At 38.6% G+C, this 25157-nt stretch overlaps 1 protein-coding gene across 1 annotated transcript in view; it reads left to right on the top strand.

Annotated features, from left to right (window-relative positions):
* The window catches only part of agbl4 (AGBL carboxypeptidase 4), a 488448-nt gene that overhangs the window by 310505 nt on the left and 152786 nt on the right, over positions 1-25157 (top strand). The window contains exon 6 of the mRNA XM_041791008.1: positions 23655-23694. Coding sequence (XP_041646942.1) covers positions 23655-23694 — 40 coding nt within the window. The remainder of the gene's footprint in view (positions 1-23654; positions 23695-25157) is intronic.

Below are 25157 nucleotides of genomic sequence, written 5' to 3'. Positions count from 1 at the left end.
TTCACGGAAATAACGTTAGTATTTACCCAAACAGCGTTAACTACAAAGGCTACTTTATTTAATCTATGATAGATACCTATGGGCATGACAGTTTTTTTAGTCTTCCCCTATAAAACCAGCCATGTTAATCAGAGATCACAGAAGTATTTCTACAGCTATAAAACATAATCTGCTGTCTTTAGATGCATTATCACCTCAGATATTAACTTGAAGTACAGAAGTACAGAAACTCTCTTTAAAGATTCTTGGAGGTAATTGAACTGACAAATTCTAGACACACACATAGATATGTGCACAATTAACACTTTGTGTCTAAGATGTGCTCTATTACAAAATACAGGAGATTGTATATAATTAAGCTTACATTTCTAGTAAATATCAGGTAATTATATTATATAGTGCCATCACATAATACAATGTTACACAGAGGTTAGTTTAAATAGTCGTTATATTTGATGCTTTATTGATAGAACACCTTCTCTCTCTGGCACTATATTGGGAACTCTGGCTATTAGTAAGAGGTTTGTCCTGGTCTTTCTAAGAGTTTCTTTATGTTCTTATATGTCTCATACGCTACACTGATAAAACTGAGCTCATATTTTTATGAAGACCACTAAATCCATTGACAAATCATCCAGACAGAGACACATGCTGTTGAGCACTACTGCCCCCAACCATCAGAAAACATACAACAGGTCAATAAATGATAAAACAATCACAGACAGGTTCTCTTACTTTTAACTTATCTCAGTTTAGTTATCTCTCTGTCTCCACTGGGTCATTACATTATTTTAAATTTTCCATAAAACACTAACTCATAAAGCTGATTGGCCGGCAGTGCCTAATCAGTAGAGGGCGCCAGAGTGCTGGCCACTCTACACAAGGACAGTGACAGACCTTTAGTTCACTGAAAACAAATTCTAAACATTTTTTAATATAAATATACATGGCTTTAATATCATCATATTAGATGTTATAATGTCATCACTGTGTTGTATAAACATGATATAAGTTGGGAGTAAAATTGATAGCATGCAATAAGTTTCACACTTAATGAAACATTAGGGAAAGAGCAGCCATTTATCCACTGTTTGCATATTGCTGTTGCACTGGCTTTTGAATGACATGACACACAGTTTTCTGCTTGTTGTTATTCCTCTACATATGGCTGCATTCATTAAAAGCCATTAAACATGTGGTGTCATTGAGAAGTATACGCCATATGTAGTTTCAGTAATTTGCTGGTAAAAGGCATTACTGTATTTGTCTTAGGCTTTATTAATGGAAAAAACAGCTGCTGCTATATGTGTGTTACAGTGTGTACATAATTTAGTGTTTATTTGTGTTGGAGATTTGTTTGTGTACGACTGCCTGAGAAACCCTGTGGAGGTGTATAATGCGCGTACACAAACACACAGAGACCATAATGCAGCCGCTGTGGGGCTGCTTGGCACACAGCCTTTCTTGCACTGTTCTGTAATGTGATTTGTCCTGACTATTGATACCCCAAAACGCCCTACTCGTCCCCCTCAACCTTCTTGTTAGCCCTCACCCCACCCCACTTCACCCGACTTCCAATTTCCACACTAACCCAATTAGCATCTCGTCAATAATGCTCAGCATTTCATTTTGCTGCTTTAATTAACAAATTCAATTTGCTCGAAAACCGCTGTGAAAACAAATTAAAAGCACGGCAAATTAAAAGCCCTCAGTTCCAGCGGATATAGCTAAGGTGATTACAGATGCGTCAAACGACTGTTTTCTTGTTTGTTTTATCTGAAGAGAGGGGAAGAGACTCCTCTGAGGAGGGGGGACCTTGGCTGAGCTTCCAGGGCAGTTTAGATCCTGAACTGAAAAGGAGAAAAAGTGGACAAGCAGAGGTTTGAGGAGCGTGGGGAAAGCTTTTTGTTTGGGTACCCATGCCCAAACTTTTTAACAAGTCCTGTTAGTTAAAATAATGAATTTATAAACCCCTTTTCTAATCTTACATCAGGCCTGTTCTTCAACAAACTAAGACTATTATCACTTTCCTCAAATACAAATTCTTTTCAGGGAAAGGGATGTTTTTGGTTGTGGCTCCTGAGTAAATGAGGTTGAGTACTACTAACCACAAAGACATGTATTTGAAACTTGAACTGAATTAATATTAAAAAATCAATCAAAAACATACCGTTTGTTTTAAAAAGATTTTCATCATTTCATTAAACCTGATTCCTGATGATGCTACATCTTCAGATTGAACTTCAATGACTCAGTATTTCTGCGTTTTTGTTATCTGTATTTACATATGAGTTAGTGTAAAAACTCTTGTGTTTTATCCTTAATAAGTAGAGTCTGTTCAGTATGAACACTTTTAATAGATCTCTGAAGACTTTTTCTGACATTAAAGAAAGGAGATTGCAATATCAAGGGCAATGATGGTTAGCAGATGCATGGGATGAATTAATGGTATGAGCGCTATAAATAGCCACAGCTGTATGTAATGTCATATACAAAGACAGCTGCTCAACTACTGTTTGAACTGCATCAGTGTTACACAATCCAAAGATTTCAAGTCCCTCAGCACCCTCTCTTCAGAGCAGCTTTAGAAATCTGATGGGAATACTGTATATGTATGCCTTATTTGTGTTTCTGTGCCTAAACACAACTTAAGACTGTAATCTGCATTAAAAAAGTTAAGCAGCTCTGCAGCTCTGTCAATACCATGTTATGCCATCAATTGTTCAACTTAGGTTGAAAGAGCCTAAATATGCAGCAAAGAAGTTTGGAGTTTCTGAGTTAAATTGTTGAGATTGCATGTTTTTTCATGGCTGATATGTAATCATCTGTCATCTGAAGGTGATCCTGTTTAATAACCATTTAAATAAACCTCCCTTCCTTTATCTCCATAATTCGATCAGGTCAGGTATGGGAGCATATGCCAGTTTGTTACTTTACCGATCCCTCCACGATGCATGCGATAGCCCCTGATGTCCGGACAAGCTCACCAGGTCTAGGGCACCCAGTATGGGGTGAGTTGGATCAGGACCAGGAAAGCGTGCCATATGCCCATAGAAGTGCACCTGCCACACCAATATCTAGCAGCTAAACCTTCCCATCGCCACTCTGCTGAACACATCAGTATTGGACACATGGTTTTGCCAGTGATACCAAAAATTGCACTGAAGGTAGTCATAAGGTAGTCCTGCAGGTGTCTCTGGCGGTCAGTCAGCATCCAGGCCTCACAAGAGTACAATAAGACCGTAAGCACGAAGGGCCGAAATTCTCTGACTTTCATCCACATGCTGAAAGATCAAGAGTCATTCCGCCTTGCCCAAGGTCAAGACTGTAGTTGATCTCAGCTTTGCAGTTAACAGATCAATGTATTACACTGCCAAGATAGGTGAACTGCTCTACAACTTCCACACCTTCACCATTCACAGACAAAAACTTCACAGCTTCCAAGGCATTCTCAAATGCCTGTATCTTTGTTTTTGCCCAGGAGAAGCACATTCCCAACACTTAAGCCTCACTCATCAGGTTAGGAGCATCCTAAGCATCAGCATCATCATCAGCAAAGTCCAGATCAGTGATTTGGGACATCGCCAGATAACCCTCTACAGTTTGCTGCCCCTGCACTGAAGAGCGTAGGGGCAAAGACACACCCCTGTTTCACCCCAGAATCAACAGGGAAGAAGTCAGAGATGGAGCCACCACACTTCACCGCACTCTCTGTACCAGAATAAAGGGCAGACATCAACTGGACAAGTGAGCTCTGAAATCCTCCAGAAGGCATCCCTGTTCATAAAGCCCAGCGCCTTCCAGAAGTCAACATAGGCAGCAAGCAACCCTCTGGTGAATTCCTGAAAGCACTCGGTGAGGACCTGGAGTGCCAGGATGTGGTTTACTGTCCTCTCAGGTGTAAAGCTTGACTGTTCAGGCTGCTGGTGTTGGAGCAGTGGATCACAGATCCTGTTCAGACGTATCAGTGCAAGAACCTTGTCAGGCCTCTGTGCTGCATGCTCAGTTATCATCTAGTGTTTTTTCAAGAGATAATGAAAGTTAAAAAAGGTATTGTGGTTATTTACATATTGAGTTAGAAAGCAGACTGTATTTGAGGAATTGCAGCGACATTAGATTCATAATGTTGCTTGAAATCTGGCTGATAAAGCTGCAGAATTCTTGTCCCCAATCCATGGTCCTCTCCATTTCTCACCTGGTGAAGAACAGACATGCTCCACAACAACACAACTCAACCTCTTGACCAGCCCTGTTCACAAACACACACACAGACACACACTGACACAGCTTATTGAACTGGACATAAGCCAGGTACCTGTGATGGTCAATGTAGTGTGTTTAGCTCCGTGTTAAATTGATTTTTAGGTCCAAGTCACACCGCAGTTGCAGCAAAATGACCTCTTATAGACACTCTGTGTTGCCTGTGAGCCTGTAGTTTCTCTCTGCAAGTTTCTCCTTTGAAAAGAATATCTTTAAACATTATCCAACTCCATCTTCTTTTTATTTTTTTTTATGTCATGCCTCACCATGTCTCATTATTTACTTTCCTGTCCTTTTTACACAGTTTGACCATCTGGTCCACACTTCTAAACATCTAGAGAGGGAGCTGGCTGTTTTGGAAAAGGGACACAAGCCTCACATCTTAAAGTTCAGTTGTATTTGTGTTGTTCCTGTTTGCCGCATTTGTGTTTCAGTACATCTCGCTCATACTCTTCCTCCCCTCCCTTTCTCTCTTTCACTATAGCAGCTAATTATTGTCCCGTTAATTACCAGTTACACAGCAGTCCAGCCTGATTCAGCTTTAAAGAACTATTCAGCACTCCATCCCGATACATGATTGAACCCAGCTAAATGGAAAAGTTGTGCCGGAGAAAATGCTTTAGTCACACAACATTTTGTTTCATTTCTTTTCTAATATGTCTCCCACTGTCTGGTTACTTGAAGATAACAGACATTTGAATTTGTTTTGGGGATATCATAAAAAATAAAAATAGCAAGTTTTTGAAATGGGAAAAGGCAGCAAGACACAGACAGAAGAATAGTTACACAGCTTGCACACAAACACATTCACCACTCTTGTTGGATCCATAAAGGCAATAAACCAATAGGAACGTACACGTCTCCTGACCTTCAGCTCCAATTAGGCCTAGAGGAAAGATGGCTGAACTTTTCAACCTTACGTCTTGTCTATTGATACTCCAATAGGGTTGGTGGGAAGACAGGGGGATCGGCAAGTCAATATTCAAGTTCACTGTTGCGCAAGAGCACAAGTTTCCGTTTCAGCTGCAAAACTTTACAAGTTTCTTGACATCTTAGAAAAGAACTCGAGGTCCCAGATGGAAGAATCCTAGTTCCATTTTCTATCTCCCACAGTTGATTGAAGACGGGAAACTAAAATGATAGAAATATGAGACAATAAAACTAAGATGGATTTTCTCTATACTAGCAGTTTGGAGTGTTTCCTAAAGATAAAATATTTATTACAGTTCAGAAGAGTCCACACACTGTAATATAATGGAAGGCTACTCTCTTAAACTTGTTGATGAAGGACACTGTGGCTTGTATTGTCAGTCAAAGACCAGACTTAGGCTTGAATTCTCATTTTTTCCACTCATATACATGAGATAATCAAACATAATTTCACTAGGGTTTCCATTTTTAATGTTACCTTACATAGGACCGTCTATAAATAGAAATAATTCTTGAGAACATCATGGGTTTTTAGGGAAAATAACTCCTGCAAATTTCTTAAATATCCAGGACAGATCGATCCTTAGAGAGTTCCTGAGTTGCTTTTTCATATAGAGTGCATTCAGAAAGTTTTCAGACCCCCTTAACTCTTTTCAGTTTTGTTATGTTGCATCCTAATGCTGCAGTTGGAAAAAAAATAATTTTATTCTCATGAATCATACACTCAGTACCTCATCATGACAAAGTGAAAACAGATCTTTTTTTTTGCAAATCTGCAGAGAAAAAAATGGATATCACATTACCATAGGTATTCTGAACTATTGCAGAAACATTTGAAATTGAGCTCAGATGCCTCCTTTTTCTTTGGCTCTTTGCTGAGAACTTTCTGCACCTTGATCGGAGTCTACCTGTGGTAAATTATGACTGGACAGGAATTGAAAAGGCCCACACCTCTGTACAGAAGGCCTCACAACTGACAATGCATATCAGAGCAAAAAAACAAGTCATGAGGTCAGAGGAACAGCCTGCTGAGCTCATAAACAGGATTGTTGCATGGCACAGATCTGGAGAAGGCGACAAAACAAATATTGTGTTGCTCTGAAAGTTCCCGAGTACAGCTTCCATAATTCTCAAATATCCAAAGTTTGGCACAACCAGAACTCTTCACAGAGCTGGTCACCTGGCTACACTGAGCAAATGGGGGGGAGAAGGACTCTAATAACAGAAGTGACCAAGAACCTGATGGTAACTCTGTGCTTTCATGTGGAGTTCTTTTTTTTGCAAACTCTAAGCTGGCTTTGACATGTTTTGCACTGAGGAGAGACTTCCTTCTAGTCATTCTACCATAACCCAGATCGGTGGAGGGCTGAAGCTATGGTTGTCTGTCTGGAGCTTTGTCCTGTCTCCACAAAGGATCTCACAGTCAGAGTGATTATGAAAGTCTTGGTCACCTCTCTAACTTAGGTCCTCTACCCCAATATTCTGGCTGAGCAACCAGCTTTGGAAAGCATCTTAGTTGTGCCAGACTTTCTCCATTTGAGAATTATGGAGGCCACTGTGCTCCTGGGAACTTTCAGTGCTGCAGAATTTTTTTGTAGCCTTCCCAGGGTTAAGATAAGGGTTAAAACCTAAACCTAAAGTTTAGAGTCCAAAACCGGACCTAAAAAAAAACTGATTATGAAAGGTTTAATAAAGCTGAGTAAACCGTCTGCTTCCAGGAAAAAAAGGTTGTCTTCCATGGAAAAATTTCAATGCAACCAGTGTAGCTCATGTAGCTCTGTTAGCTACACACCTAATGTAGCTACATAGGTATTGTAGCCGAAGCTGAAGCCTACAAAGCAGCCAAATAAGCCATGTATCTATGTTATCTTTGTAGCTAAGTTAGCTTTAACTACGCTTGCTAAAGCTGACATTGCTAAGCTACATTAGCCACTGATAACAGAGCTACATAGCTAATGTAGCCACGTAGCTAAAGCTAAACTCACAAAACAGCTACATATCTATGTTATCTACATGGCTATACTAGCTTTGGCAACGTTTGCTTAAGCTCAGATTGAGAAAGCTCATGTTGCTAAAGCTTACTTAGCTACACTGTCTTGTGTAGTAATGTTAATTACATAGGTAGCTATATTGGCTTTGGCTAAAGGCACTAAAGCTAAAGCCAGTCACTGTTGGTGTAACTTTTTCTTAAATGGATCTACACATAATTTCATCCTGTATTAGTCCACTGACACTTTCCCCTGAAATGATTCTTAGTGTGTGATGTTTGCAATGTGTTTTTAAGAATATGAACTAACAGACTTTGTTTATGAATAAAAGTTAAGAAAAAAAATCTAAAACTGGAAATTTGTTGGACCAGCAAATTACAGCACTTCTTTTCTAAGATATGTGGTGTCTAAGGTGAGTAATCTGAAGTATACTGTCTGCAGCCAGTACCCTATCAAAATCAGGGTGAACATTTTATGCATGTGTGAGGAGGGTCTTTGAGTTGTTAAAGCATTGCTTGGGTTGTTTTCATTGCTCTAGCTTCAAAACTGTATTGGAAATGCTAAGAGTAGTCCAACCAATAAAGACATTGTTTTAAGTATATACTCTGCTTTAAATGGGTAATGTTCTTCCCCTCTACTGTTTGCTCAGTAACGTTAGGACATCCAGACCTTGATTTGTGCAGTTATCCTGACTGTGTGACTCGTATGGTGAGGGCATTGATTCAGCTTTCGTTGGTAAATGCCAGGTCACTACACCTGCACTCCATCAGGCAGGGGTCAATCACCGCCCAATGGGGAAATGATGATAGGATGAAGTCCTTTAGTTTGTGGGTCTGTGTGTGTGTGTATGAATGAAATTGTGTGTTGGAGAATCAAGTATGCTATCTGTGTCTTCAAGTCATTGATTGCTCCGCCTTGTCAAGGTGCTGTCATTGATTTTTTTTGCCAGGTCAAAGATGAAACTCTTGGCTCAGCAGGGGCTCTTGGGTTACCCATGTGTTTGTGTTCAAGCACACATCTGCACAGTCATGCAAGGCACATGCACTGTCTTACATTTAATGTGAAGCACATAAATTAAGTGTCTTTTAGATATTATGAACTAAAGACACAACACAATACAACATAAAGGGTTATATTAGAACTACAAAGTATAGAAACAGTTGCCTCACCCTAACCTTAATCCCCAACCAATTTACAATGATTCTCATCGATTAGTGCTTAGTCATTACTACTCAACATGTCATAGCCCCTTCTTTGATCCAAGAGAAGTGTGCACTTTTGCTGTGGCCTGAATTGTAAGATTTTGGGGATCTTTTCATAGCTACTCTGGTCCACAGAAGCTAGCAGGGCCCATCCTTATTGGACCAAGGAGTCAGACTTTTTCATATAACTGGAACAAAATGTCCCAAAGCTGTTTGAAATTTTTTGGATTCAGACAAGAGACAACAGTCAACAGCTCTGAGGGTCTTTGTCCAATGAGCAATGCCATCACAATATCAATGTATATTTTGAGGGCAGTCTTAAATGGAGCAATTTAGTGAAGAACCACCATGTCAGACATTCAGTAATGTCCTTACTGACTCATGAGAATCTGCATTAGTGGAATATATTGGTCTTAAGTTATGGTTGACATCTTATCTCTTCCATTTTTTTTTTGTTTTGGATCACCACAAATAGCTGACTTGCTAAGACCATGATGACTGAGCCTTTTTGCACTCTACTCCATTGCTGCTGTCTTACCTTATTGTTTGCATGAGGCAAGTGGGACCACGAATATGGTTAGTGCAGTGAAGAAGAAGGAGGAGCAGATGAAGCGAAAGAAGAACAAAAAGGAAGAGTCATAGTAGGGGCTCTGTTGGGCACTGAAACAACTGAACACGAGTCACATCAGTTAAAGGTCTCAGGCGAACACTGTTGCTTCTTCGCTCTTGCTTACTCAGACACAAAAGCCTGGCAAATATTACAAGATTATCATGCCAGGTTCTACCATGATTCCCTTATTCGACCAAAGTCAGCAAAGGCCTGATTATCTGAGACTTAAGATTGTAAATATTAAACATGTCATGCCCAACATGTCCTTTAAAACATACCTCAATCAAATTGACAAGGGAGGTAAGTGGACTGAAATTGTAAGCACCATGGATGTTGCAGGTAGCTAACACCAATTCTCATTTAGCTTGTTTATTCTAAAAATGCATCTGACCACATCAGATTTGGAGTTTTTGGTGAATGACCTTATCTGGCTGTTAGTGTGTGCTGTGTTGGTCATCTTGTTGCACAAAACACACTATAAGAACAAAAGAGTTAAACCTGTCATCATGAGTCTACTTTTGTTCAGTCTCTCTCATCTCACAAAATGGGTTCAGATTATAGAAACCTCCTAGTGTGTGCTAGACATACCTCTGCTACTTTAGTGTTGGCGTGCACACAGAAGTTTAAACAGCTGTGTCTAAAGCTTATGAGACGGTGATCTTGAACACAAAGCTCATCACAACTTTCTAGCTGAAGAAAGAAGAATGTTTTTCTCTTATCCGACAAACAGCTAAGCTTCTGCTAATCACTGCTCCTGGCCCCTTGCCATAAACATTTTAAACAAAGCCTGCAGTGTAAGGTTATTAAGAATAAATAAAAATGAAATAAAAACGAAATAAACTTTGTAGGGGGGTGATAAGATACTTGTTTCAAGACAAGACAAGACAGGACACTGGGTTCACAGGACAAGACAAGATTTTAAAGTACTTTTTAGAAAACTTTGAGGAAATACATGATTGACTTGGTCCTGTCTTTTATTTGTTTGAAATTTTGAAGTGCTTTAAAAGTGGTGGGGGCAACTTATATAAACGGTAATTTCCCACTCACCTACAGACTCTGTCATGATAGGTGCTGCACTGTGTCTCTGTAATGATATTACAAAATATTTCTCACCTTAGCCCTCTGAGACTGATGTTGTCTGGAACAGAAAGAGGCACAGGCTACAAAAAGTTAATATGTTTTTGAACCATAAATCCTAGCCACTGGGGGGGGTTACGGTACAGAAAAATGTCGGTTCGGTATGTACCTAATTAAATTGTATTAAAATAAATAGGCTGAATAAATTACATTTTAATTATTAAAGAGGTAGTGAACACTAACATGTTTTTTTCAACTGTACTCTGAGGTATCTGACTGAAGTATGATAAAACACATCAGTGTTGTTGTTATAGCTGAAATTTGCACCAAACTGATAAAAATCTGGATTTCACGGCTTTTAATTAGCTCAAACGGACATCTGCCTTGAAAAACCATGTGAAATCTGAGGATAACTTTACCTATGACACAGCTGCAGACATGAAGTCTCCTCTCCCCCTACTACAGTGACGTTCTTGTTTGAGTGGAGCTTTTTAAAATGCTTTGATTGGTCCACTGGACGAAGTGCTGTCAGCGACACACCTGCTGAAAAATGTCAGCACTACTGTTGTTGTCTTTGTCCACTGTTGTATTTTACTTGGAAACAAAGTGTTCCTGAACAGGACACTTTTATCTGGGAATATTCAGGCTGTTGCTGTCGTTTGCTGTGGTTGTGTGGTTGCCAGGACAGTGTGACAGTGAGTTGCGCTCCGGTTTCTGTCTGTGTATGAGCTTCGTTCCACATGTATTTGTTCGGTACAAGTCTGTGCTGTACCAAGAGGCCCGTACTGAATTGGTACGGTACGAATACATGTACCTTTACACTTCTACTAGCCACATAGTTTTTTCCCTGTGGAAGCCCTTGGCTCTCCACCATTATGGACACTTCTCGCATGAAACTTGAGTAGTCTTAAGAGGTTAAATCCACACCAGTAAGTCCAATATTGATCTTCTTTTTAGCCATTTTTCTTCAATTTTTCAGTCTTTTTTGCTGCTAGCATGTTTTCCTACAATGGTTGTCACATGGGCTGTGACAACCAGTGGCAGGCTGTTCTACTGTTGCATCATGCTTATCAAAACTGGCCATGTCTCAAGAATTGAGAGCGAGACAGAGAGTCTGTGATGTTGCCCTTTGTGGCACTGTAGACAGGAACTCCTCTGAATAATGGCTCAAATCCAGCCAGTTCAAAAAAGTGCAAGACTTGTAAAAAACTGAATCTTCTGAAGACTTTTTGTCAAAGAATGACTGTTTGTTTAAAATTTCTTGGTCCCAAAAAAAATCATTTTTGTTTTCTTGTTTTTGAGGGATTTTCACTGAGGTTCCCAACCTGCAGTTTACCCTTAAAGTACTGGAAAACTCCAGTAAAAGGTGGACTATTTAGAAAATGTTCTCTGCAGTTAGTTAAACTGATTTTTAATTTTTCCTGATAAAGACTTCTTAAAATCATGATTTGATTAGATTGTGTTTTTTTCCTAAAATGTGGTGGTATGGTGTGTAGTACTGACTAAATGCGTGTCTTTGACCATATGGATTCTTTATGTGTGGTCGATTGCTTGTATGCATATTCATGTGTCATGCATCAGCTACATCTATTATCTGTACATGCCTGCTGTTGTGAACACTATCAGATTACTGCAGAGCACAGCGTTAGAAGGAGAGCAGTAACAGCACCAGCAGAGAGGACTGTGCGTCTTGTGCAGGTGGCCGTGGCTGTCCTTTCCCTCTGCTCAAGAGGAAGCTTCTCTCCGCTCTCTAAAGGAATAAATCTTTCATTTGGTTTGTTGTATTTTTAACCGAGGGCTCCTGGTCACGCAACAAAGCGCTGCTCTCCATCCCATCCTCTCTTCTCTCAGAGCCATGACGTGCACTAACAGGTTCTGTCATGCAAGTTGAGATCTGATCACAGATTTTAGTGGCTTGTGTATATTCTTTAAAAGAAATAACCTAACAAGGACTTAATTTTCTTTGAATGCTCATTTTGTTTCATATTAAATCCAGTCAAACCCTCACTCTCCAGGTCTGTGCTTATTTTTTGCACATTTAACCACTTCATGTGGAAACGTATAATGCAAGCCTTTCATCCTGAGCACCTGAAGTCTTCTGAAATGATGTTCCACTTGATCTAAAGGGGCATAACAGCCACACCCAAACATAACCTCAGAAGCTCGTCCCATTAGCTCATTCTTACATCACCTCCCCTCTTTGTCACCGAGGGGCGATGACTACATTTAGGCACACGCACTAGGGTGCTGCAGATCAGACCAGGCTTTGTGTATGTGGGGAGGATTCAGCTGTGAAAGGATATACAGAGGGGGAAGTCGTGACTCAGATGAGGTAGACAGTAAAAGATGAGATGAGAGGGCTAAAAGAAGATGGAGGATGAGTCAGGATGTCTACAACCATTCTCTCACTCACGGCCCCATCAACCAGCGGCCCCTGGCCTGACCCTGAGTTTACGATCGGAGGGTGTTTGTGGATGTGTGATTGTGTGTGTCAGAGAGTTTACAGTTCACAGGGGACAGCCGTGGGACTGAAACTCAGTGCTTGTTTCCTTTATGTGACCAATAGTCGTAATATAAAATCAGGATATTAGCAGTATGTATTCATACAATAAGAAGGCTGTAATATCAACTTTGAATTCAGATTAAAGGCCATAAACTAAACACACCCATTATAAACAGTTTTTGCTATAAACATGCTTTATTTTCATTAACATTAAGTTTGATAAATGCTAAAGCTAAACCTAATGCTATTAAATACTCATACTAATAGACAAATTGCAGAGCAATGGTTTTGTTATGATCATCTTTAGCATACTGTATGCTTTTATATTTCCCATAATACTTCATCAGGTTAGGTCACTAATGACTTATCAACTCATTGTTTCACTCTTTTCTGAAAGCATTAATGCTGTCTTTTATCCATTAAAGGCACTTGTACTGTATGGAACTTACCAAACACTGAAAACAAGAAGATTTTGGACCAACTTAAAACAAATCTTCCATTAGTTACAATCAACAAAATTAGGTTTATTCAGCTCACATAAGTCACAACTCAAGTTTACTTAGTGCAACTTGTGACTTGAGTTGAGTAAACTAAATTCACCTGCTTTTAACAAGCTGAAACATTTTTTTTAAATAGGCTGACAATTTTCTTTTTCGGTCAGCCTTTGCTGTACAGCTCATATCTATCATTGTTAAAATACTCAATGAAAATATCTTAGAGTTACAACCTTACTCTGTTGATCCCCTCAGCTCTACATATTGCATTATGGCATAATTGTTTTTCAGCTCATTAATGTGGTTTTCTGTTACAACAGTCTGAGTTCACTGTGAAAACCGTGAGTTTTGCTTCCACATCAGGATGCCTTGTTCAAAAAACTCCCTGTAAGAAAGAAAAACACTTAACCCAAACTTAGGAGGGTCTAGGGTGAAGGTCATCAACTACCTACCTTAAATACCCCTCTTTCTCCACCTTTCAGAAAATGTGTGCTAAAACAAGCTGTTCTCAGATTTTTCCCACATGATGTCATGTGGGGCGTTGGCCCCACCACTAGGTTTTGTTGGCCCTCTCCGCTTGGAAGGGCCCTTTCTAATGCATGTTGAATACATCCTTGATGAGTGGAGCACTGAGCAGCTAAAGAGCTTCAACTTCCCTTAACAGCCACTAAGGTTAAGGTCTTATTAGACACATTACTCCTCATAAATTCAGGTTCCTGATGTTCTGATCTACAAGATGTGTAAATAAACAACTGTTTACTTACAAGTTGGCTTTATGAACTTGAAACTCTGTGCTAGAAGTTTGTTTCTGCTCCCATCAAGTGAATTTGCTTGATTTTAGATTAAATGTATATAACACTATTACTTATGCAACCAATATTAAGGTTAAAATAATTCAGTGCCCTGCCAATGCCATTTTTTTCTTATTTATTCGTATTGATAGTAATGTCATCCATGGATGGAGGCACCTGCACTGTAATTGAGCTTTCCTGGCTTTAAATCAAGTTGAAATGAGCTGCAGAATCATGGCTAGGATTTTAGTAACTTCCTCCCCCTCCTCTTTTGTGTCATCTTTCCTCTTACTTTCTCATTTTCACTTGTCTGTTTGATAACAATCAGCAAATATGAAAAGTAAATTCTGGAGGAAATGTTGGGAAATGGGTTTTGGGTAGATTGTGCATGAATATTTAATTTGGCCATAAAGCAAGGGTTTAGTACATTAATGGGTTTTCCACTGCTGTCATTCCATTTGACCCCAACCCCCCCCCCCCCCAATTCCTTCACTGCCCACTCTCACCCAGATTAGGTGGTGCAGTCTGCTATCTGGTGTGCTGATTGGTTTTGTTAATGACCATATTTATACTGATTAGAACATTATGGACTTCTTTAGGGGAGTGGAGGTTGTCAGACTTATATTGGAAAACGATTTAATAGAAAAAATAAGAAATATAATTCTTGTAATATTCAGAAGAGACTAATGGAGACCAATTACACAAGAGTCTTCTGGTCTTTAGAGAGGAGCAGAGCATTTTGTCTTTCGTCACAATATAAATTTTACATTGCTTTTAAGTCCTCGCATCTCTCCTCTTATGAAGTCAAAGATGTAGCTGTCTCAGGACCTGTACTCATTAAACATCTGAAAATAGAAGCATGGATGCAGGCTTTCTCTTCAGGTTACTCGCCTGCAAAATAAAACTTAATTATGTTCTCATAAAACACCGGGGCTATTTTAAGATACTCCAGTCCATCAGATTGTTGACCACAGTGCCAGCCACAGAGCCCTGTAGTTCAGGCTGTCGGGTTCGACTACTGTGACAGCTGGAGTGTCGTCACCTCTGGCTCCCAACTGGCTCCTTGTTTTCTGACCTCATAACACTTTAACCAGGAGGTTCAGGATAGATTCACCTGTGGTAAACATCTGTGTACCTGAGCCAATAGTAATTTTATCTTTAGAGTACTATGTAATGTGAGCTGCTGCATCAGGACAGTCAAATCTTTAACTTTTAAGCCGTGCACCATTAGAAAATGTGCAATAAATAAATATTAGGATTCACCAGTTTATTAGTTGTTCTTGGTCCTTAATATGCCAACCCAGATAATGAAGCAAACACCGTCATCATTGGCTAATGTGCATCTTGTGTTGTATCAGTTTGATGCTGAAAGTTAGTAACCTAACTCCTAATTCAGAGAAGTTTTTATCTGGCTGAAGCAGTCCCCTGTTTGACAAATGAATTTGTTGTCATGGTCAAATATGATAAAATGTTGGCTGTGTGGGTTATTCACTGTCTCCAACAACAGTCAGTAAGATGTAGTTTGCAAGACATGTTCTAGTGAGATTTAAAAAAATTACATTGTAAAGAAACAAACATCAGATTAGGCCAATTGTTATTTTAAACAGTGTTATTGTTTTAAAGTGTATCACACCGTATCATTCTTGAATTCCCCTCTGGATTAACAGGATATCTATGATTCTTATGGAACTGTATTGTTCCATATCATTTTGTATCACATTGTATCATACCATATTATACCATATAGAATTGTTACATATCATATCATACTATATAGGGCTGAACGATTTGCAGAAACAATGTAATTGTGATTTTTTCCAAAATATTGTGATTGCATTTTAATATGCGATTATACTTGGGTTAATCTTGTGTATTTTTCAACAAATTCAAGCAATAAATTATTCCATAGATAAGACCATGTGTATTGAAAACAATGAAATTATTTCTGAAGCAATTAATCCATAATAGCATGAATCTGAATATGGGGGTGCAACAAGCTTTAAGCTATAAAGGAGGCAGCTGGGGTGGGGGAGGTGAGTCTGGCTACCAGCTGATTACAGCTGGGGTTTCATGAAGTAATGCTAGGCTTCATCAGTTTAAGACAGAAGGAGCGAAATGTTTTTGCTCATATTGCAAATGTGATTTAATTTGCTTTGTTTCAGGGCAATATAGTTTTTATGTCACTCATTTTGATTAAGGTAAACATACATAAAACACAAAATGGAGGATTTTGTAAACAATGATTTAAAAAATGACGAAATGTGCATAACATCTCCGCTGCTACAAAAAATTGATTTATTAAACTGGTATTTTGACACATTTAGTGAAAGAAATATCGAAACTTTTGCGATTTGAAAATTGCAGCAGGCCATATTATAATTTAATCTAATTTGCGATTAATTGCCCAGCCCTAATACTATATCATATTGTAGCCTACAGTATCAAATCCTATCATATTGTATCATATCCCATTGGATTGTATCTTATCGAATGTGTTGTTTGATATTATTATTTTTTGTGTTGTATTGTACAGTAATGTGTTAAATTGATTTTTCCCTGATTTCCACAATCAGTGTATCTGTAATTATCAATTCAATCAAACTGAAAAGGAAACACACTTCTAGAGTATTACATGCCAGTTTTTGGGGGATTCAGTGTTTACTGATTATCTTCTTTTTATTTATGATATTTTTCACTAATTGATGATGATTTCTGTTTTTATTTACCTTGTAGTTCAATAAAAAAAACTGAAGGTAAATTTCAACTTGTTTTAATTTACCTTGGATTTGACAGTTTCCCTTTATGTTTTGAGCACTGATGCTGCTTAGCCAGTCCTGCTGTGTTTTATTTTGTGATTTGTAGTTGTTTGTGTGTGTGTAAAAGGGAGACTCACTGAGTGTAAACTAAATCTACTTGCTGTAAGAGCACAAATAAACATACTTTAGCATAATATCACAAGATACCTCCAATCATTTCATCTCATTTAACCATAACTGAGTCATTTTTTTCATTCAGTCAATGATACATGCTCATTGTAGTTGGTTTTTCAGTGTGGGTTGTGTTTATGTGGCAGTGGGTGGCACAGTGGACAGCCACTCTGAGTCTGGGCCGCTTTGGCCATGGAGGGTGTGATCCCTCAGCTTTTGGCTGTATTTGATAAAGATTAATTCAATCCAATTTTCTGCCCTGAAATGCTTTTGCTAATGTAATTCTCTGTGTGTCAGATTCCCTGCGCTCTCTCTCTTTGTGTGCGCGGTGTCTGTCTGTCTCTACCCCTCCTAAGGAACACTAAGCACCTTATCCATGTTGAGGGCTAACAAAAGCAGCCGGAAGAGAGAGCAGTGGTAGTGTGATGTAAGTCTCTACTATTGATTCATTATCTGAGGAGAAGTACAAGCAGGCTGAAGGCGTTTATCTCCTGTGTGTGTCTGAGTTAATACTTTTCATCGTTAACAGATGAGAACATGTTTCATTTTAAAATTCATTTGTCAACGTTTTCAACAACAATCTTGTTACAATATTATAAGAACAGTTACTTAAAGATGGTGCTTTTTCTCACATCACTGTTTTACCTGCAGAGAGCCAGACAGACCAGTAGAGGGTGCTGCACATTTTAAGTGTTAATTTAATCAACCTCTCAAAGGAAAAACTTTTATTCCCAGTCTGACAGGAAACAACACAACTTCCTTTTTTTCCTGCTTTTATTTAGTATTATTTCATATTGATATTATTATTATTTTACATTATTAGGGATAAAAGACAAGCCTCTATGGATAGATTTACAGAAAAGATTTAATCTAAATAATGAAAATGAATATGAGTAAAAAAAAAAAGAAAAATCTTTCTAGCTTCAAAGGGATTTTTCTGATATTTTCTGCTGTTTGAAAAAAAGCTGCCAAATAAATTTACTGTTATCTATTTATCTAGTAATGTTTAATATGTCATAAAGCAGTTCCTGATGTCATTTAGTCTTCTGATCAAAGCTGAAGAAAGACATTTCTCTGACAATATTGATCCCTGCTGTTGCTCCATATCTGACTGACTGTAGGGAGACAGCTTTCTCCACAGGTTCTTAGTGTTTGTGTGTGTTCGTGAGTGTGTGTGTGTTTGTGTGAGCATCAGAGGTTAGGGGTGGATGGTATGTGTGTGTAAGTCTGTGTGTTAGTATGTGTAGTGCTGGACCTGTATGATCTCAGCTTGCTCTCTTGTTGCTCTGTGTCTCATGTTGTCACAGTGACCTCTGCTGCTTACATGGTCATCCATCCCTGAATCCTCACACCAGTCCTGACATGGGAAACCCGTCAGAGCCTCACAGTCAGCCTACAGACATACTGGGCTTGTGTTCATATTTTACTGAGGCCAAAATACATAATTAAACTGAGGTACATCACACATGATGTTGTTTTTCCATGCACTTAGCGCTGGAATGACTTCTCCTGAGTCAAAGCAAAAGCTTCATTTGGCCTTTTCGCTACTTTTCTGAGGGCTCAAATTTCCTTAAAGTCTTTTGCATCACCTCTCTCTTCACTGAGTGGTCTCCCAGCAACTGTAATAACTCTCATTATTAAACTGGTGGGCCTGTCTCATTAGTTACTAGTTTTATTTTATTCACAGTCTGTTGCTGTGGCAGATACTTGACTGTCTATAAAACCTAGCAACACTTTTGAACATTTTTCATTAAGTTAATATAAGAATCACTGTCAGAATGTGACAACTCCAGTGTTTTTAGTGCGCCCGTTCTCTCTTTAAAAAAGGGACTCTTCACTGTTTTTAGATGTGTGCATCTGTGTACAAAAGCTTAGGATGTAAGTGATGATGGGGCCTGGCACTCTTGGCAGATTATAACCAATATTGAATTTTTGAGACTGATAAATATCACCTTAAAGGAGTGCTGCCACCAGACATTTCTTGTTTGTCTTTTGCACCAAACAATATTATTTTATCAACAGCTGGCAATAGATTTGGAGTTGTAGCCCCCACTTCTGGGCAAACTATTGACCACATTATTTCTAAATTGCCCTTGCAATTTTTGTAAGCCTTTATATATTTAAAAAAATCTTCAATATACATGTGTACTGAAGAAAATATACCAGATACTAATACTTTTGTGAAAGTCATGCTGTATTTACCTAGTAAGTATTCTGAACAATTTTCATTGTCACTCCTACACTAGGGTTTAAAACATAGAGAAAAAAACAGCTGTGGATCATTTTTGGTTTTACCTTCACTAAATCAGCCAAAGACAGGGTACTTAGGGGTTCTTTAATCCTTGAAAATATTTAATGTTGTTTTTAAAAGGTTTGAATAGTACTTAGATTTGCTTAAGTGCTTAAAATTGCTTGAAATTGTAGTTGTTTGCTTCTCATTATAAAAACAGCTGACTAAACAGTTTTCTTATTAGATGGAGAAATAAAAGAATTCAGAGGGTCTTTCACTTGAATTATGAAATAATATAAGGAAAAAAAAAATACTGATTCTCTTTAAAAGAGTAGCATGCAATTAAAAAAACTTGTGCCAGTAATCATTCTATGGGTCATCACATTCACATTTTCATTAATATTTTACAGTCATTTCCAAAAAACGTTGGGCGCTGTGTAAAATGTTAATGAAAATTTGCAAACTTCATAACCTGTATTTTATTTACACTAAAAGACACACAACATATCAGATTCTGAAACTGAGACATTTTACCATTTCATGAGAAATATTCACTCATTAAAATTTGATGGCAGCAACACATCTCAAAAAAGTGGGGACGGGGCAACAAAGGACTGGAAAAGTGAATGGTACTAATGAAAACAGTTGGAGGAGCATTTTGCAACTAATTAGGTTAAGTGGCAACAGGTCAGTAACAAGACTGGGTATAAAAGGAGCATGTTAGAGAGGCAGAGTCTCTCTGAAGTAAAGATGGGCAGAGGTTCACTAATCTGCAAAAAACTGTCTAAAATTGTGGAATGATGTAAGAAAAATGCTCCTCAATGTTAAATTGCAAAGATTTTGAATATCCCTAACTTGACACGTCAGATGGATTTGTTGCACACATCCACCTGGAAAACCTTCCATAAATGGCATTTGGAAAAGGGTAGAGCCTTTGAATAGAGAACTTGGAGGGCGATTGGATGAACGTTCTGTCTGTCACATCTTTACAGGCCAATTAGATCAACAAAACACGTGACATAGCCCCAAGCTGAGGTGCGCTGCTACCGACGAATAAACTCAACAGAGCTGCATAACGCGAACCGTGGAAACTCTAAACATGTCAGTACACGACTGCTGTCGTATTTTGAAAAGAAAACAACTCGATGCTGTTGTTTGTTCTTCTTTCAACGAAGAAATGTCGTCACGCTCTGATAAACCTTACGCTTTAGCAGCATCCATGCTAATGTCTTCTGCCATACTTCACATGTCTCGTCTCGCTGCTTGCTTATGTCACGACTCTGCTGCGCCCCGAAAGTACTGCCCGTCGTTGCTGATTGGTCCTGTCACTTTCTAACCGGGTCCAAATGGTTCAGATAGGAGCTTTGTAAGATGGATTTGCCAGTGAGAAACACGGAAAACGGGCATATCCATCTGCTTTGCAAGGTTAGATTATCCCACCATCTACAATAACATCAAGAGATATGTCATTTCTGTCTGCTCAGCATCTGGGTGTATGTGTTAAGACTTTTCTGTCAGATATCCACAAAACTACATCTTCGGGCGAGTTCAAAACTCTCCTCAAGCACACCTGTTCACCACAGCCAACAGTGTCTCCCAAACCGCCCCCCCCCCCCCATCAAATCATCAAATCAAGCACTTTTAATGCATTTCCTAGTCAGCTGCTGTTTGTCTTTGTATCATGTCTTCTTTGTAAAGCATCCTTGAGTCCTGTGAAAGGCACTAACTGAGTTGGTCTCATTTGATCCTTTTGTAAAGATGTTAAATGTCTTTATTTATTCATTTATCTGTTTAGTGTTTATTTGTAAAAGAACAAGTAAGAAGCATGTAAACAATTGCCACAGCATTTTAACCTGAGCTAATTTGCCCCTTGCTGGACCTTGTAAAACTCAACAATACATACACAGAAAAACAACAGCACCAACAAGCTCAACACTAAAAAGGCAAAACAATACATAATAATATGACACAATAAAGCAAAGAACAAAGGAAGCACAGGATCATACAAGAGTACAAAACCACACCCTCTATAAGAACAGCTTTAGTTCGAGTTTAAAAAGAGCCCAGTCTGCATCCAGTCTGAGCACTGCAGCTAAAGCATTTCACGTTTGATCCCCTGAATAGAAAAAGCTGTTTATCCCAGAGAAAATTAATGAAAGGGCACATTATGTCTTCATGAGATGCTCAGTGAAGCTGCATGAAACACAGTCAGGTAATCAGAGTTGAACCACGAGTTTGCTGAGCACTTAGGGGGGACCTGGTAATTTCAACATTTATAGATGAGACTGGCAAATTTAATAAAATGACTGAACACATCTGAATTTTTAAAATATGATGTGACCTTATTGGCTTCATATCTAAGATGTTAATTGCTCTGCTGAATTTGAAGACAGAAGTGTAAAGGTGCTGCTGGGGTTTTGTAATGTCACATACCGGTGCTTTTAGTGAAACGTTGGGTTTGCTTTGCAACATTCATGTTGTAAAGGGTTAGTTGCAAAAGTTTAAAAAGTTAACTTAATGCAGACTGCAGCTGTTACATGATGAATTGGTGTGTATATCATAATGTATCAATGATGTTGCATCATCATCAATGGCCAGAATGTTGAAGGTCCTGCTCATGATGAGTTATTGTTGTATTGTCTTTTAACAATATTACACCTAATGTTGCATTCTACATTACAGCTTAATTATGGCTAAGCTTGCATCTGCAGTTATTCCAGCATTTCAACCTTTTTAGCCGTCTCCTCTCATATAGAATATTCTAAGTCTCTCTGAGTAAGAGCATCTGCTAAATACTAAAGTAAGTGTTGAGCAGCCTATCAGAGAGTCCCACTCCAGGCAGCACTGTGTATGATAGGAGAGACCGACTCAAAGTATAAGAGGCTCTTTACTTATCCCTCTCAACCACTGGTTAGTATGGTGCTTGAATATTAATGTGGTGTAGTCCAAAAAGGCTGGCTTTGACTGTGACCCAGCTATACTCTGTCACATCCAAACACAACACACACACACTTACAAGACCCTTCATCCATTCCTAGCATGTTAAGATCCTCTCTCCTGAGGGACTGCTAGATGAGGGGGGATGAGGTGTTGATTACTTCACCGCTCAACAGTCAAGTGTGTGTGTGTGTGTGTGTCTGTGTGTTTTTAGGAAGGCACCAGGTTAAAGAGAGGGGCAGCCAGCTATCGCCTTCTCTAGACTCCTCAGCTAACGCCTCTTCTGGGCTCCTTCTCAGCTGCTGGAGACAAGTGTAAAATTGCACACACTTTCAAACACACTTTAACACCATGAGGTCACACTTACACACACATGGACAGAGTGCTGCGGAAAATACTTTCATTCGGACGAACTTGTTGGTTCTTCACAAAGGACTTTGAATTACAACAAGGTTTACCTTTACCTGAAAGCTGACTATGAAACACACTAGTATGAATACTTAAGCAAGCAAGACAATTAACAACAACACTGGCTATTTGTTTATATCCATCTGAAATGCCTGACACCACAGCTGGAGGGTAGGATTAACGCCAGGCTGAAGAAACACACAGCCTTTTTTTTTTTTTTTACTTATTTAAAGGCAGAGATTCTCCATCAGAACATGGTTTAAATGTTTGAATGAATCAGGGGGATTTTTTTTTATTAAAACACTTCTTACATATGAACAAAATGTATCATTTAAGACACAAGGGGAACTCCTTTGTCCACAGGGGTGCAAAACAAACAGGAAGTTCATTACAGGAGTGTTAAGCACAATTTGGTAAAGAAGTGACTTAGAATATACAACCAGAACTTTTTGTAGTCATAATGACTCTTTTTCAGATCCAAATTCCGAAAAAATGTCACACACGCAAACCATACACACGAAGAATGTTGCATTTGATTTGTATTCACTGCAAAAATAGTTTATTATACAATGAAAATAAGCAGTGAGAATGAGCTTGTAGCTCTGTCACTTCTTAAAAATCCCTCAGCTGTTATATTTCTATGGTTGATATCTACATAATACAGTGTTTAAAGTGAGAGAGAGTGGAGGGGTTGGAAACAGTTTGGGAAAGGCCCTTTTCTATTCCAACATGACTGTGCCCCAGTGCACAAATCAAGGACTATGAAGACACGGTTTGATGAGTTGGTTGTGGAAAAACTTGACTGGCTGTCACAACCCCATCAAGCACCTTTGGGATGAGCTAAAACAGTAATTACTGGCCAAGGCCTCCTCGTCCAGCACCAGTGCCTGACCTAATCAATGTTCGATAGAATGAATGGGCACTAATTCCCACAAAAACTCTCCAAAATCTTGTAAAAGTCTTCCAAGAAAAGTGGAAGCTGCTGTAGCTACACAAGGAGGGCCAACCCCATATTAAGAAAATGTATTTGACTACAATGTCATCACAGTCGCAATTGGTTTTTTGGTCAGACAGCCACATATTTATGTCTTTATAGTTCAACAGAAATAACGTCCATATCCGACTGTAACTGAAGCGTTGACAAACTATTACAAAAGGTTAACTTGTAGCACAACTAAGAAATTTAAGGATTGGTTGTGTGGTAGTGTATGTACTGGATGGATGCTACATGATTACAGAAACTGAATACTGATGAGCCTTCTGCAATGCTAATCTAAATATATTCTCTTTTTTCCAGCAACAACGACGTCTTGATCTGTTGACCATCACCAACCCTGGTAAGTCCCTAAGATTTGTTTAACCTCACTTTCGCTGCTCCTGTTCTTTTACACTCAAACACTTGTATGAAACTATCCTCATGTGCTTCCACACCATCCTTTTGAGGTTTTTAGCATAGTATGGTGTTGTGTAGACTAAAACATGACAGCAAGTTACACAACTTTTTCTGAAGCCTGAAGCAGAGTTTGTGCTGATTTGATGACTGTCAGGCGGTTACATGAGCAAACGTATGTGTGGTAAAGGATGCTGGGTTAGGGTGTAATGTATTACAGATATCATGGAAATATTGCCTTGGAGCTTTATAATGGAATAATCTGGAATTTATGAGTTTAGTTGAAGTCACAGGTCATTAGGGCAAGCACGTGCCCCTGGGTTAGTCTATAGGTTTCAGTCTATGTCCATATTTTTCTGTATGTGAGGTGTATGCGTGGGTTATCATAGCTGTAGATATAAAACACATATACTTTATTATCCCTCCAAATTAGTTTTATTCCATTTTGACTCATTGCCTATTTTATTGTTGTCATTTCCCCATTTTTGCCAAAAATAGATAAGATTTACACATAGTGCATACGTAACTGTGAATGTCCCTGAAACACAGGTACACATCTTAAATTCATAGACAAAGACAATTCAACTATTCCAGCTTAGTCTGACACACACCTGGTAGTCTCATAAACATTTCTATATCAAGCTGTTTTTATTATTACCTCTGCCAAGGAGGTTATGTGATCGGCAGGGTTTGTTAGTTTGTTTGTTAGAAACATAACTCAAAAAGTTATGGACGGATTTTAAAGACATTTTCAGGACATGTCAGAAATGGCATAAGGAAGAATTGATTAGATTTTGGGAGTGATCTAGATCACCATCTGGATCCAGGAATTTTTTAAAGCATTCTTTACTATTGGGAGATAGGGCTAATGGTGGAGGTCTGCGTTCTCTGAGTGCTTTTCTGGTTTGATATCTGTGACTGCAACAACAAGTTAATTCATTTATGTTGATGAAAAGAACACTGTTGCTTTCTGTATTCTTCTGTTCTGACTGTTGTTCCAGAGCAGGTCTACGGATGCATTTGAGTTTAGGAACTTGAGATTGGTGTTCCTTACGTTTTTTAAATTGTCTTCCTAAATGCAAATTATCTTTTTTATCTTTGCAATAGATGGAAATAACTTTCTTTTGTGAAAATATTTTTGAATTTTGAAATGTGCATTCTTTAGGGGACAATATTTGGAATTTGTGTGATGAACTTATTGATTTTTTTTTTTTTTTTTACATAAGATGTTTATATCAGGAGCTTATAACGGACAAAATCATGCTCATACAGCATCAAAGAAACAAGTTACTTTCGAATCCCTGTGGTCTAAACCAGAGAAATACCAAAAATGTTAGACATTTCTTAATCATTATTTTTTTATCCAGTGACTTTTCAAATAGAGCAGATAGGCCTACAGGTTGTTCACTT

This window comes from Cheilinus undulatus, linkage group 7 (genome assembly GCF_018320785.1).
Source record: "Cheilinus undulatus linkage group 7, ASM1832078v1, whole genome shotgun sequence".
Classification (NCBI taxonomy): Eukaryota; Metazoa; Chordata; class Actinopteri; order Labriformes; family Labridae; genus Cheilinus; species Cheilinus undulatus.
This window is presented reverse-complemented; position numbering and strand designations above follow the sequence as displayed.